The sequence below is a fragment of the Delphinapterus leucas genome, chromosome 10 (genome assembly GCF_059928025.1).
Source record: "Delphinapterus leucas isolate spDelLeu-1000000601 "Yukka" chromosome 10, BTC_Dleu_Yukka2, whole genome shotgun sequence".
Lineage (NCBI taxonomy): Eukaryota > Metazoa > Chordata > Mammalia > Artiodactyla > Monodontidae > Delphinapterus > Delphinapterus leucas.
Genome location: NC_143138.1, coordinates 33,403,500 through 33,415,721, shown reverse-complemented (window position 1 = coordinate 33,415,721; position 12,222 = coordinate 33,403,500). Strand labels below are relative to the sequence as shown.

Sequence of the window (12,222 nt, the reverse complement as noted above, 5' to 3'; positions counted from 1 at the left end):
AAGGTGGCCCCTTCACGTCCACCTGATATCATGAATTTCTACATTAGAATCACCCAGGGAGGGAGGATAGAGTCCCAGAGAACCCTTGTTTTAAGTCCTGCATTGCCTGGTGAGCACGACACATGAATCCATCAGGTGCGGGGCCTTTAAGGAATGAGGCTGAGGACAGATCAGTCCTGGGGGAAGGTGACCCAGGAGAGATGGGAGCCTGGGAGCTGCTGGGATAGAGGGCAGCAAAGAGTCCAGTGGCCTCCAGGGCAGAGTAAGTCGGGTGCGAATTCAGATCTGAAGACGGAGGCAAGTTGGAGGAAAAAGTCCACCTATTCTGATTCTCATCCAGTCAAGGCCCAGGATTAAAGACAGGAGACATGAACCCGGGACAACACTGAGGCCCAGCCCAGAGCCAATGGCAGCTGTCACCTGGGACCCTGTTCTCTGTGGACCTGAGCATCTTAATAACTCAGTATGGCTCCATCATTCATCATTTTGCTGAAACACTCTGAATCATTGTAACTTTTGGCCTAAACCATCTCTCAGCCAATTAAGGCCTATTATGTTTATTATGTCCTGGATAAAGCGCTATTTCATCTTTGTTAAAGAGCTCTACTTTGCTGTGAAATGCTATATATGTAACATGTTATTGTTGTTATTATTATTATTATGTGGCCGCACCACACAGCTTTCGGGATCTTAGTTCCCTGACCAGGGATCGAACCTGTGCCCCCTGCAGTGGAAGCCTGGAGTCTTAACCACTGGACCACCAGGGAAGTCCCTGTAACATATTATTTTTATTAACACTGTCCTTATGATCAGGGGCCCAACACCAGAAACTCTGCTAGGGGGACGGCTCATATTCTCCCTTCTCCAATCCTCCCTCCCCCAATTCTGTCAGAAACACTATAGATCTGTCAAATACACATGAAATAGTTTATATAAATTGTGAACCAGAAGCCTCAGGTCTATTTATTCTGACAGAATGCATGAATTACACATTTTAATTAAGATAAGAATACCCCTCCCCCCCACTGCCACATCCAAATAATCTATATTCTCCTCCCCCCACATCCCTAACACCAGGGCCAAGCCATCCATAACAAATACCATCCTTTACCAGCAAGAGATGGAAGACATTCTTTCGTTGACAGTCTTAAGCCAGTAACCAAATAGTTCTATATATCTTTAGGTGTACAACTTCCCAAATTTGGTTTCAAGTGAGCAATGGGAAAAAGAATACTTACCATCTTCTGTACAAAAATAAAGTCTTTGTTGTAAGTGGCTAGTGCTTTATTAAACAGTTTTCTTTCTAGGGAGGTCCACTTGTCCGAACCTACAACAAAACACACATTTCATAAAAAAACAGCTCAGTTCTCCTCACTTGTGGTTGCTGGTTCACTTAGTTAAGTTACAAACTACAACTGTTCAGCATGTGATAGAATACATATCACACTCCTTTCTGAATAGGAAGTGCAGTGTAATGGTTAGGAGCCCTGACACCCGGGTTCAGATCTCAGCCGTGGCCTTGACCTTGGCAAGTTATTGAGCCTAAGACTCAGTTTTATTACCTACAAATGGGAATAATTCTGATTGTCTCCACCTCTTAAGATTTCTGCGAAGGTTAAAGAAGGTAATGCCCAAAAAGTGTCTAGCTTAGTAACTGGAAAACCATGAATGCTTAATGGAGTTTAGCTACAGTTTTTTTTATGTAATTAGGATGAAGGCAAGCATTCACGTAGCAAGTGATCCTCACATGTGCTGGATTCAGCAGTCTTCACCCTCAAGATGTTCACAATCTAGTGGGGAGAAAACCAGGAGGCCCTGCATTCAAGGTGATGATTGCGAGGATGAAGGGAGGGGTCGGGTGCCGATAGGGCACAAAGGAGGGACAGCACACGCAGGTTAGGGCAGCTGGGAAGGCTTCCAGGTGGAGAGAACACCTGAGCGGGGTTTAAAAAGACACAGAAGCAAGTCAGGCAAGAAGGAGATGGAAGGGAATTCTGGGGAGAGAAAGTGGCATGTGCAAAGTCAGAGGCAAGCAGTGAGAGGACACATGTCATTCATTCATTCATCCATTCGGCAGACATGGATGACTGCCGCATGCAAGACACAAGGGGGAAAAAACCTAATACTCATAAGTGCTTACTATGTGCCAGGCTCTAAAGTACTTCACAGGTAGTAGTCATTTGGTTCGACAGACAATCTGTAAGATTGGTATTACTGCTACCCATTTTACAGATGAGGAAATGGAGGTGTTCAAGAAATAAGCAGTAATCCAGTACAGCTCAACTACAGGGTTCCAGCAGAGGGAAAGCAGACGAGGCTGGGAGGTGAGAGGGACCGGTTCCTGACAAAGCTGCAGACCAATGAAGAAGAGGCCTTGCGGGGCCGGGCTGGTGCATCTTGCCTTGCTGGCTGAACTTGACATTCTTGTCAAAGCAGGATATGCAGAAGTTTACAGAGAATGGTACTGGCCTATCTCCAAGGCAAGTCCTACTTCTGGGGGCTCAATCACTGTGGCTGGTTTGCAGAAACTCGGCCTCATTCTAATTTTTTGAATTCCCTGTATCTCTGATTCTTTGGATGGTACATGGCTGGGCTTTTGATAAGCCTCTACTTTTCAGAGCTGTAATCCCCCAAACTATAGTATTTTTCCTTCCAACCAGAACAAGCCCAAGATTTCCATTTTGCTATGCTTGACGGAGGGGCTAAAGTAAGAAAACCTGAATTGCTTCTTCCCTCAAAAGGTTGAGCCCAAATCATTCAAACAAGTGAAACCACGCCTGGCAGGCAGGCAGGAGGCAGACAGCCTTGGGTCCTTGAGAAAATATGTGACTCAGTGATGTCAGCTCAGATTTCTGAAATAAACACCTTCTCTGTGTGACTCCCTGATGGGTCCTTAAGCCAAGAGCTCTGGCTCCAGATGCAGGATATGCTCTCCACAGCTGGGCTGCTTCAGGCCCCTATAAAAGTAGGGCCACCACCTGATTTCTTTGGTTTGTTTCTCTCTTTAATTCTAGAAGGAAAGCAGCTTTCTGATTAACCCTCGGAAGAAGGAAGCCTCTTCCACGGGTTCTGGAGACCAGGACATCTCTGGTTGTGCAAACCACCATAACAGGCAGAAGTGGGGCCAGAGGTTTGGAGAGGCTTTGCTAGAGTGGATGTGAGCAGAGCATGTCGGTGGGGTTTGGAGCTCTGGAGCACCGGCATCACCATTCCTCAACTTCTGTCTAACACTCAAGGGCTTCGGGTCCCAGCTCCCGTTTGCTCCCATTGCCCAGAGGCAGAGACAGAAAGAGCAAAACAGAAAGGCTGAACCAACAACTGAAAGACCAAAGAAGAGTCATGGCTCCTTTTAGGTATCCATTAAAACAGCAAAGAGAGATCAGAGAGGCAATGGTGTAAGAGGACCATGATGCGGACATGTCACACTAGCTGAGCCCATGGACAAGCATATAGGGAGGTTGCTGTGCTGCCCTGATACAGGTCCAGTCTGTGCAGCTCTGGGTTGCACCTCACATAGGAAGTTAGGGAATATTTTGCTGATGAAAACCCCCAATTAGATGAATGAGAATCCTTTCCACCCTCAGCCAGATCCTATGTTTCCCAAGTCAGAGCGCAGCTCGAAGCCCCCGTGAGACACTCACAGGGACACGCAGCCTTCTCAGGCCAGCACCCAGCCTCTATGGTGGACACACTTTCTTCCACCCCACGCCAAGCTTGTCATCTGATTACTGTCCAAACCGCAGTGTTAAGTCCCCAGGTCTGTTTACTTGCGAGAGGTATGTCCCTACACATCCCCAGATGGCCTTCCAGCTGTAACCCCACAGAAGGTGAAGTGACCTCCTGGACCATCTGTTATGGGGGATCCTCAAGCCTCACGGGGGAAGGAGGCCTTCTCCCCATCAACTCTTTGGTGGTGTTTAGGGCTGCTGCCCTGTGATGGGGCCTTTAGTCTTCCCAATCCCAGAGTGTCCACTCGACACCACCAGTCCTGGATTGGAAGTGGGCTGCACCCTCGCAATTTCCTCTCTGTGCTGCCCCCGACCTGAGGTGCTCAGACGGTGAGAGATGGCTCCTCTACGTAGTCCTAGGGTCTGCGCTTTAGCACACGCGACTGTGCTGTGCGTGCGTGTCTGTCCAACAAGGGTGTCCACAAACTGAGAGGCAGAGGCGGGGCCAGACAAGTCCATCGGTTCTCACGCTCCATCTTCACTGCACCCTGATCATGGGATTGCCCACAGGACTGAGAATCCACTCCTGGGCTCTTGGGCTGAATTCCCAGGCTGAAGCCGGGTATATAGACATAATATCTGGATGCGCTTGCCCCAAATAATAAAGTCACTGTGCTGTGATAAAAGGGGTGACTTTAAGCAGGAGACCACAGGCTGCGAACCTGGTTCTGCCACTCACTCCTTCTGGGGCCCCTGCAAGTTTACTTCTCTGAGTCTCAGTTTCCTCTTTTGTGACTCGGGGATCCTGACGGTCATGCTGTGACTGGCAGCGTTTAGTCCGAAGTATGTGCACAGAGAATGCTTCAGATCTGGCCACTCGGACGGCAGATCCCAAATCAGCCTGCAGCCGTGGGACACACGCTGTCCCCTGCTGACATCTGTGGGCACTCATGAAGCCTGCCGGTCCCTGCAGCGTTCCCTGTCGTGTGTGTGCCCACCCACAGCCTTACTCTGGGCTACCTGTAACTTGCAGCCTTCTCCTCTCTGCCCCGAAATCCTCCTGTAATCCCGACAAGGCTCAGCGTCTCTCCTCCTGGGGTCTGTCTGGCAGGAGCATTTTCCTCCTTCTTGGACAAGGTTTTCTAAGCCAGCCCTTCTTGGATTCTATTTCTTGAACAAAGTCCAGGATAAAATGCAAAAGCGAGGCAGGGGGCTGCCCCAACTCCTCACCTGCCCTCCCCCTTTGAGATCCCTGCTGTCCACTCAGCATGTCCCTGGGGTTGATGGGCTGATGACACACCCTCCCCCCCACCCCCATCCATTCTCCCTGGGGATTCCTGGCTAGTGGGCTATTATCAGCAGGGGTCCCTAACAAGACGATTAAGGCTAATTACAAAGAGCCTAATTAACTGGAGGAAACTGGTGCTGGAACAGTATCCAGAGGAAAAATGTTCTGAGCTTCGGTTGCTGGGAAACAGGCTCCGGATGGTGGCGAAATTTGGGACAATCTATAGCGAATGCAGGCAATTAAAAAGAGACGTGGAGGGGTGAGAGAAAGTTTGGGCACAGTATGTTTTAAAGAGGGGCTTTCTGTCTTCCTTTCAAGCTTTTAAAAACTGTTCTCGATGCTGTTGTTATAGCAGTTACATAAGAAAGACACGTTCATTGTAGAAAAAGGAGGGCCTGTTTCTACACCAGATCTTCATTTCCGTGAAAGGTTTTCCATGATGCGTGAAGACTGAGTAATTTTTTTAGGGGTGCAGGTGAACTGGGTAATACCAAAGTTCCCTCTGGAGGCCAAAGGCAGGGAGGCCTGGATCTGAATCCAGAACCTGAGCTTGTCCACTAGCCTCTTCTCCACAAGTGCCACGTCAGGCAAAGCAGCAGAGTGAGTACTAACTCCGTTCCCGCGCTTCAGGGGATCACTCTCCAGCTAGCGACATGGGCTAAGGATGCCTGTGAGATGACTTCACAGCTGCGCTTCTTACAAAGTATTCTCTGGAGAACGTAATTCTGTCTCTTCACCAAACTGGGGCAGCTTCCAAGACAGAGACCAGGCCTCCCCCCGACTGAACGGGTATATTCCCTCCAGGTCTCTCCCATCTCCGGAGTCAGGTCAGGGCTCAGGACCCAGTGAGTGCTTGGGCTATGGTGGGGGCCCACAGTAGCCTCTGCTGAACCCTTGCCAAGACTCCCAGGGCCAGGTCTGACACCCCTCCACTCCGTGCCCCTCTGCAGGAACTACCGGCTCAACGGAAAAACCAAAGACGCCGGAAGCTCTCTAATCACAACCAGGCATCCTTGTCACCCTGACAGACCCACACTCAAGCCTTCCCCACCCAACCCAACCGCTGACTGGGAGCCACTGCAAACAACCGCTGCAACTTATGGGCGGAGGGTGTGGAGAGAGGTCTGGACCGGGTGTGAATTAGAGAGCCTGGGGGCCACTGTGACAGCCCCCTTCCTCTGAGGATCTTAACAGGGCTCTTCCGGGCTTGCCAAGCTGCCCCCAGATCTGGGCAAGCTGCCCACCTACACTGATGTCTCTCCTGGGCCCCAGCACTGGTTGCTCTTTCCTTTTCTCACTGAACTGCTTGGGATGGGATGGGATGGGGTGGAAGGGCAGGTCAGGAGGGAAGTGATTTTCACAGGCTCCTGTCACTGTCTCCCCCAATTCACAGTCTGCACCCCTGAAACCAGTCTTGCCACCTTCCCTCCAGGGCACAGGCCGGGGAGGTCTGACCTCTCTCTAGACAACTGGAAGCCTGGGGTGCAATTCCAGAGCCGGAGTCGGGCGGGAGTGACACTGGCCACAGCCGCAGAGCTGGAAGCAGAGGAGATTTCAGAAGACAGTGTCCCAGCAAGGCTGGACCTGAGCTGACAGTCCTGCTGGAGAGCAACCCAAACAGGGCTTGGCACGAAGGACAAGGCAGGACGGGGCCACGGGGGTGGGATTCACCAACACCCAGAACCAGTCAGAGGGTGGGGTGGTTAAAAGGGCGGAAGGCGGTTGCGGCTGTTAGCTGGGGCACGTGACGGGGGTAGACTCTGTGGCCTCCTCTGTGTTCTGGAAGGGAACCGCCAAGGGGATGGAGTCAGGCCAGACTTCAGAGATCTGTGACCTTTGTCCTTTGTGCTCATAATTCTAGAAGATTCTCTGGGACCCAGTCTGTGATCACTTCCTGGAGAAGAGAGATTACTGGCAGACCTAGGCGAGCACCCTTTTCTTGGGGACGCACAGCTAATGGGACACCAACCCTTCACAACGGACAGCTCCACCTCTCTTGTCTCCAAGGGTCAAAAGGATTCTGGAAGCAACAAGAGTGCTTCCTGGTCTGCTTATAGGGAAAGGGCGCAAGGGATGGGCAAAGGATTTCCCAGGAACCCCCAACTCCCGAAGATCACTGAATTTTAGCAGAGTTTAGGGCCTTCTAGTTTCAAAGCTTTTAGTACTATTTTAAGGTTGTTATTCGGTGTTGTTTGGGGTGGAGGTGGTCTCTAGCCCATAGCTTTCCCGTCTCTTTTATGTCATGACACACACTAAAAAGATCACAATACCTGCTTGGCATGCTGGGAAGAACTGGAGGGGATTTGGGGCCCAGACGAGGCTGCTCACAGCTGGAGATGAGCAGCCCAGAGGCGCCGCCCACCCCAGTCACCCCAGGGGCCGAGGGCAGCCACAGCAGATGCTAGGGAAGTCTCCTCGCTAAGCAGAGAAGCCTGACCCAGGCTCCAGGAGGCTGGACGGCCCGTCAGGGTTTAATGGGCAGCAGATGACGCTGGGAATTAAGAGGACTGAATTGTTTCCATGGCAGATTAGAGAGAACTCCCACATCTTCTACCCACACTTGGGGCAGACACCAAGCAGGAAATGATGGAGACAGTATTAAGAAACTGGCTCCTTGAGGCCATGATGGATTTCTTATCCAATGTGTCCATTCTGTGCTTGCCTAGTGCCAGCAGCAGCCTGTGTGCCGGGAGCGATCCACAGGCAGGCATCCCGGGCTTGCTGTGCTCAGGTGAGTGGCTTCTGAGGCCTTTCCACCCTGTGATGACAGGCAAGAGGGCCAACTCGGGAGAGGAGCCCATTCTGCGAGGCAGACGGTGGTGGGGTCACAGGGAGCCCCCTGAGAACACGCCGGAATCTGCAGAACAGCCCTCACCTGAGGCCACATCTGGCCGCCTAGACTGAGGACTGGAAAAGGTATTTACTGGGTCCCCAAGGCCACTAAAGTACTTAGCACCCATCTACGCACGGTCCCCCCAGGCACCAGAGACACCTTCAAATGATTAACAACCAAGGGGCATTGGAGGACCCAGCCCTCTCTGAAACAGAGAACCCAGGCAGGTGCGTGGAGACCCCCAGAATGGACAGGGCTACTAGTTAACGGAAATACAAATGTTGACTCCAACTTCATTGTCACCGCAGGTTCCCCAGCCTGTTTCACTCTCTCTGCACGACTCTAAGTCCATTCAACTCTCCAAGGTGTGTCCTCTTTCCCTCGTACTGGTGACGCCACAGTTAATCCACCCCCTCCTAAGAGAGACTCGTATGTATATGTACGTGTACATGTATCTGTGCATGTACACGTCTTTCTCCCGCCATTAGCGATCCGTCATTTAATAACTGCCTACCCCTCAGACTCCAAACTGCACAGGACAGGACTCTGTCTACATCTGTCACCGTCACTTCCCCCTCTTAGTGCTAGGCAGTTTCCTGTACATAGGAAGTGCTCATTAACTGTTCAACCAATGAACAATAAAGCTACTAGACTGTACCAGGCGTTGGGCTCCATATACTCTCTCAAAACGTCACAAAATCCTGCAAGGGATGGAGTATGAGCCCCACTTTACAGGTGAGGAAACCAAGGCTGCAGAAGGCCACGGGGTGCAGGCAAGATGTGAACCCACATCTACTGATCCCAAAGCCCAGGGGCCGCTGCGTGCTGTTGCCTCTGTGGTCTACCCCCTGTGGCTCTTCCTCCGGGTGCACCGAGCGGGCCTTATCCCCTCGTCCAGCTCTTGGCGCACCCATGAGGGGCAGGCCCAGACAGACAAATGCCCGACAGCGACCAGCCAGCCGACACAGCTGCCCCACCACCTACGCCCCAGAGGCCTTGAGAGCACAAGCGGCGCTGAGGACAGAATGGGTGCTATTTGTTATTAAAAGGGGACACGACCAACACGCAGACAGCCCGCTCTCGGGAAGCAAGGGGGCACAGGGCTCCGGGCAACCTACCGGCATAGTGGTAATTTGCTAAAGGGTGACATTTTAACCTGACTGGCTTCCGCAGCAGCAGCATTTCCAGAGCAGCCTGCAGACCCGTGGGAGAGAAAAGGCGAGAGTCAGTCACGGGGCTTGTGTCCTCAGAAGACCATCTGCCTAACGGGGAAAACGAGCCAGCACTGCAGGGCCCGGGGTTGGGGGGCTGGAAGGAAAAACAGAGGAGACTCCCCGATTTGGGGTCTTCCTTCTGGTCAGCACCCAACAGGACTCATCACCCTAATGCCTCCTCCGCCCATGCCTGCAGCCAGCTGGTCTTGTCCCAAAAACCCAGGTGGCAGCCAAAACCCACTCCTTCCTTGGTGAGGGCCCCAGCTTCAGAGATACGGTGGAGCCTCCTGTTTGGAGGCTGAGTCTCTAAGGAAATGAGTGGGTGATCTGGAACTGTTTTTGCAGAAAAATCACATGTTTCATTACAACTGAACATCAACAGCTATATTAGTAATAACTGTACTACATACCGTCCTTCCAGGGAGCCTTGCTAAATAACCCTTTCAAATCTACGTCCCTCAGCCTCACTGAGTTTGTTAAAAAAATGGTGCAGGTGGAGTTGAGCTATGGATGGTTTGGGGATCTCAAATCTTGCTACTCCAAGTGTCGTCCATGGACCAGCAGCACGGGTATCCCCTGGGAGCAGGTTAGAAATGCAGCACCTTGGGCTCCGCCTCCAGAATTGCTGAATAAGAGCCTGCATTTGAACAAGACTCCCTAGGTGATGTGCGTGCACGTTAACAGTTTGAGAAGCACGGCTCTGCGGCACTGATCTTAAAAGGTCAAGGAGAGTTCTCCAACGTTCTAGAGAACCCTTGAAGGGTATCAGGAATCTCATGAGAAGGTAGTATTGGGACATTTGTTTACTTTCACATTTTCATAAAATCAAAAAAGCAGGAGGTTAGCTCTGGTATAAGAATCATGTATTTACTAAAGGGGAAGCTGAGGCTAGTGACGAAGTGCTCCAGCCAGGGGTCCAGGTTGAGCAGGCAAATGGTCAGCTCTGATTCTGGGAAAAGGGCACCAAAGTTCTGGTTTGGGGATGCCAGAGAACTGTGCCAAAAGCGGAAGAATGACACCAGATGGTGCACAGCGAACATTTCACTTTGGTTAGGGGAGCAAACGGTTCTATGAACGTCAAATTCTGGCTGATTTCCAGGTAGGGAGGAATGACGAGCAGAGTATGACAGGCTATTTTAGGCCAAGCCTTGCTTCAGGAAGGCCTTCTACTTCCATCACTGCAGACCTGTTCCCCGATGTGAATTACAAGACTGCTGAAAAGAAATTCTAGTTTCCCAAAACAGATGTTGCCATCATTATTACTTAGGAACAGATGTGTAAACAGAAATACAACTGGAGGTTTTCTGCAGGCTTTCAAATCCTGGCCTACTCATTGAGATAAGGAACATGGGAGGCACACCAACTGGTCATCATCTTAAGAGTTGGTTGTGAGGGGCATGAAACAACACAGAAACTTCGTAAAATACTTTTCAGAATTCCGACATGAAGCATATGAACTGGGAAGCCTCCTTTTCACAGTTCCTTACCATCACATCACCTTTGGCCTCGAAGAGAGAGTGCAAAGCAAATTCAGAATTGGTCCCTCCACCTGGCAACGCACTTGAACAGCACAAATTCAGGAGATTCTCCACTGTTGGGAACAAAGAGAGGCCACTGCATCAGAAAGAGCTCAGGGTCACCGGAAAGACAAACCGATCCTGGAGCCAGAGGCCCCTGGGAGAGGATCCAGCCCTTCCTGCCCAGTTCTTCCCATGCTGCCAATACCTCTTTGCTGGAAGTCGTGGTTTTCCAGCTCTGGCCAGGGCTTCCATACCAGTGTGGCCTTGTGTGTGTCCTGGGCCAGGGCAGAGACATCCTGGAGTTCTGGGATCTCCGCTTGGAATCTCAAGCCAATGTTGATGCGTCTTTAATCACAAGAAGAAAAACAACAGTGTGGTCTTCAATTTGAGACCAAGGGCAACTGTCAGCGACTTGAAAAAGAAGGAAACCAGTTCCTTCTGCAAGAAGAATGCAGGGGCATTTCCTCACAGTGTGATCTGAAGATTCCAGGCATGGCCTTTCCACTGGGATAAGGAACAGCTTTACGATTGGGGAGAGATGCTGTGGGGAGCAAGGGAGAAGCCTGCCTGGGGCTTCAAAGCTCCCTATAACTGGGAGAGGGAGGGTCCTAATTCCAAGGGAACAGCTGCCCAGAGCACGGCCGAGGGTACCACTTAACCCAATGGGACAAATACAAAGTGCTTATTCCATTTTTTAGCCCTTTCAGACCACTTTCACACAAATGATCCCATCTGAACCTCACCAAGACCTGTGATGTAAGCAAGGCAGTGATAATTATTCCTGCTCAACAGATTAATTAACTAAAGCTTAGAAAGGTTAACTTGATCAAGATCAAATAACAAAACGGTGCTGGAACCAGGTTTCCTGATTCCTGACTCAATCTACTCACCACTCTACCATCTGGCCTCTTCTGTGCTTATCCATGAAAATAACCAGCTTTCTCTTCCATTATACCCCCCAACTCAATTACTCAACGAGGCCACTTGGAGGATCAGCTAAGAATCTTAGGGAGGGGCTGGGGGATCAAGGGCATTTGGATGGAGCCTCGTGGAGAGCTAGGCACCCTGAGACAGATGTCTCAATGTCACTGGGGATGTGAAGGCATGTGGCCCCAACCAAACTGGCTCACAGAGCCACAGATGGGGATGCCTGGTTCTCCAAACACAAGGCTCCTTGCTTTTAATGTGTTTAATCTTTAGAAAAGGCCTTGAAATACTGGCAATTACAGGGAAACAACAGTACTCGAGAAATTCCACGATCCTACATTTTCTACAACTTCTTGCCCAGTGGCCACTCTGATCCCAGAAGCACTAGCTACACTTCTCAAAGCTCCCCATCCCTTTTCTAGGCTGAGGCTTCTGTTCTGAAGAATAATTGGCTTTTCCTTACGGTTCGACATCAACAGTCTGCTCTCCAGGCCCTGGGGTGACTGTCACGTTGCTGCCGTCGATGCTGTCTGAAGCACAAAAACCAGGGGTCACTGGTCAACAGGGAAGGGTACTGAAGAAACTAAATGAGCAGTTACCTAAACAGTCATGACAAGGCCCCTCTCCTACCCAACCCATGCCAGAGTTACCCCAGCAGTCTCCGAGGAGTTGGATGGAATGTGGAGCAACGTGGCTTAGCGTTTCCCCACTTCTCACACAGGGTAAGGAGTGGCCAGCTGCCCCACTCTGGTCTGCTAAGCTTTTTATTTAT

The 12,222-nt window shown here is 50.8% G+C and overlaps 1 protein-coding gene across 21 annotated transcripts in view; it reads right to left on the bottom strand.

Moving 5' to 3' along the window:
- Window positions 1–12,222, bottom strand: part of TRERF1 (transcriptional regulating factor 1) — a 230,156-nt gene that overhangs the window by 18,640 nt on the left and 199,294 nt on the right. For all 21 annotated transcript variants that reach the window (XM_089918716.1, XM_089918731.1, XM_089918732.1 and 18 more), the window contains 5 exons: window positions 11,914–11,980; window positions 10,729–10,868; window positions 10,491–10,594; window positions 8,908–8,983; window positions 1,239–1,327 (listed from right to left, as the gene is read on the bottom strand). In XM_089918716.1, the coding sequence (XP_089774842.1) occupies window positions 1,239–1,327; window positions 8,908–8,983; window positions 10,491–10,594; window positions 10,729–10,868; window positions 11,914–11,980 (476 nt within the window). The remainder of the gene's footprint in view (window positions 1–1,238; window positions 1,328–8,907; window positions 8,984–10,490; window positions 10,595–10,728; window positions 10,869–11,913; window positions 11,981–12,222) is intronic.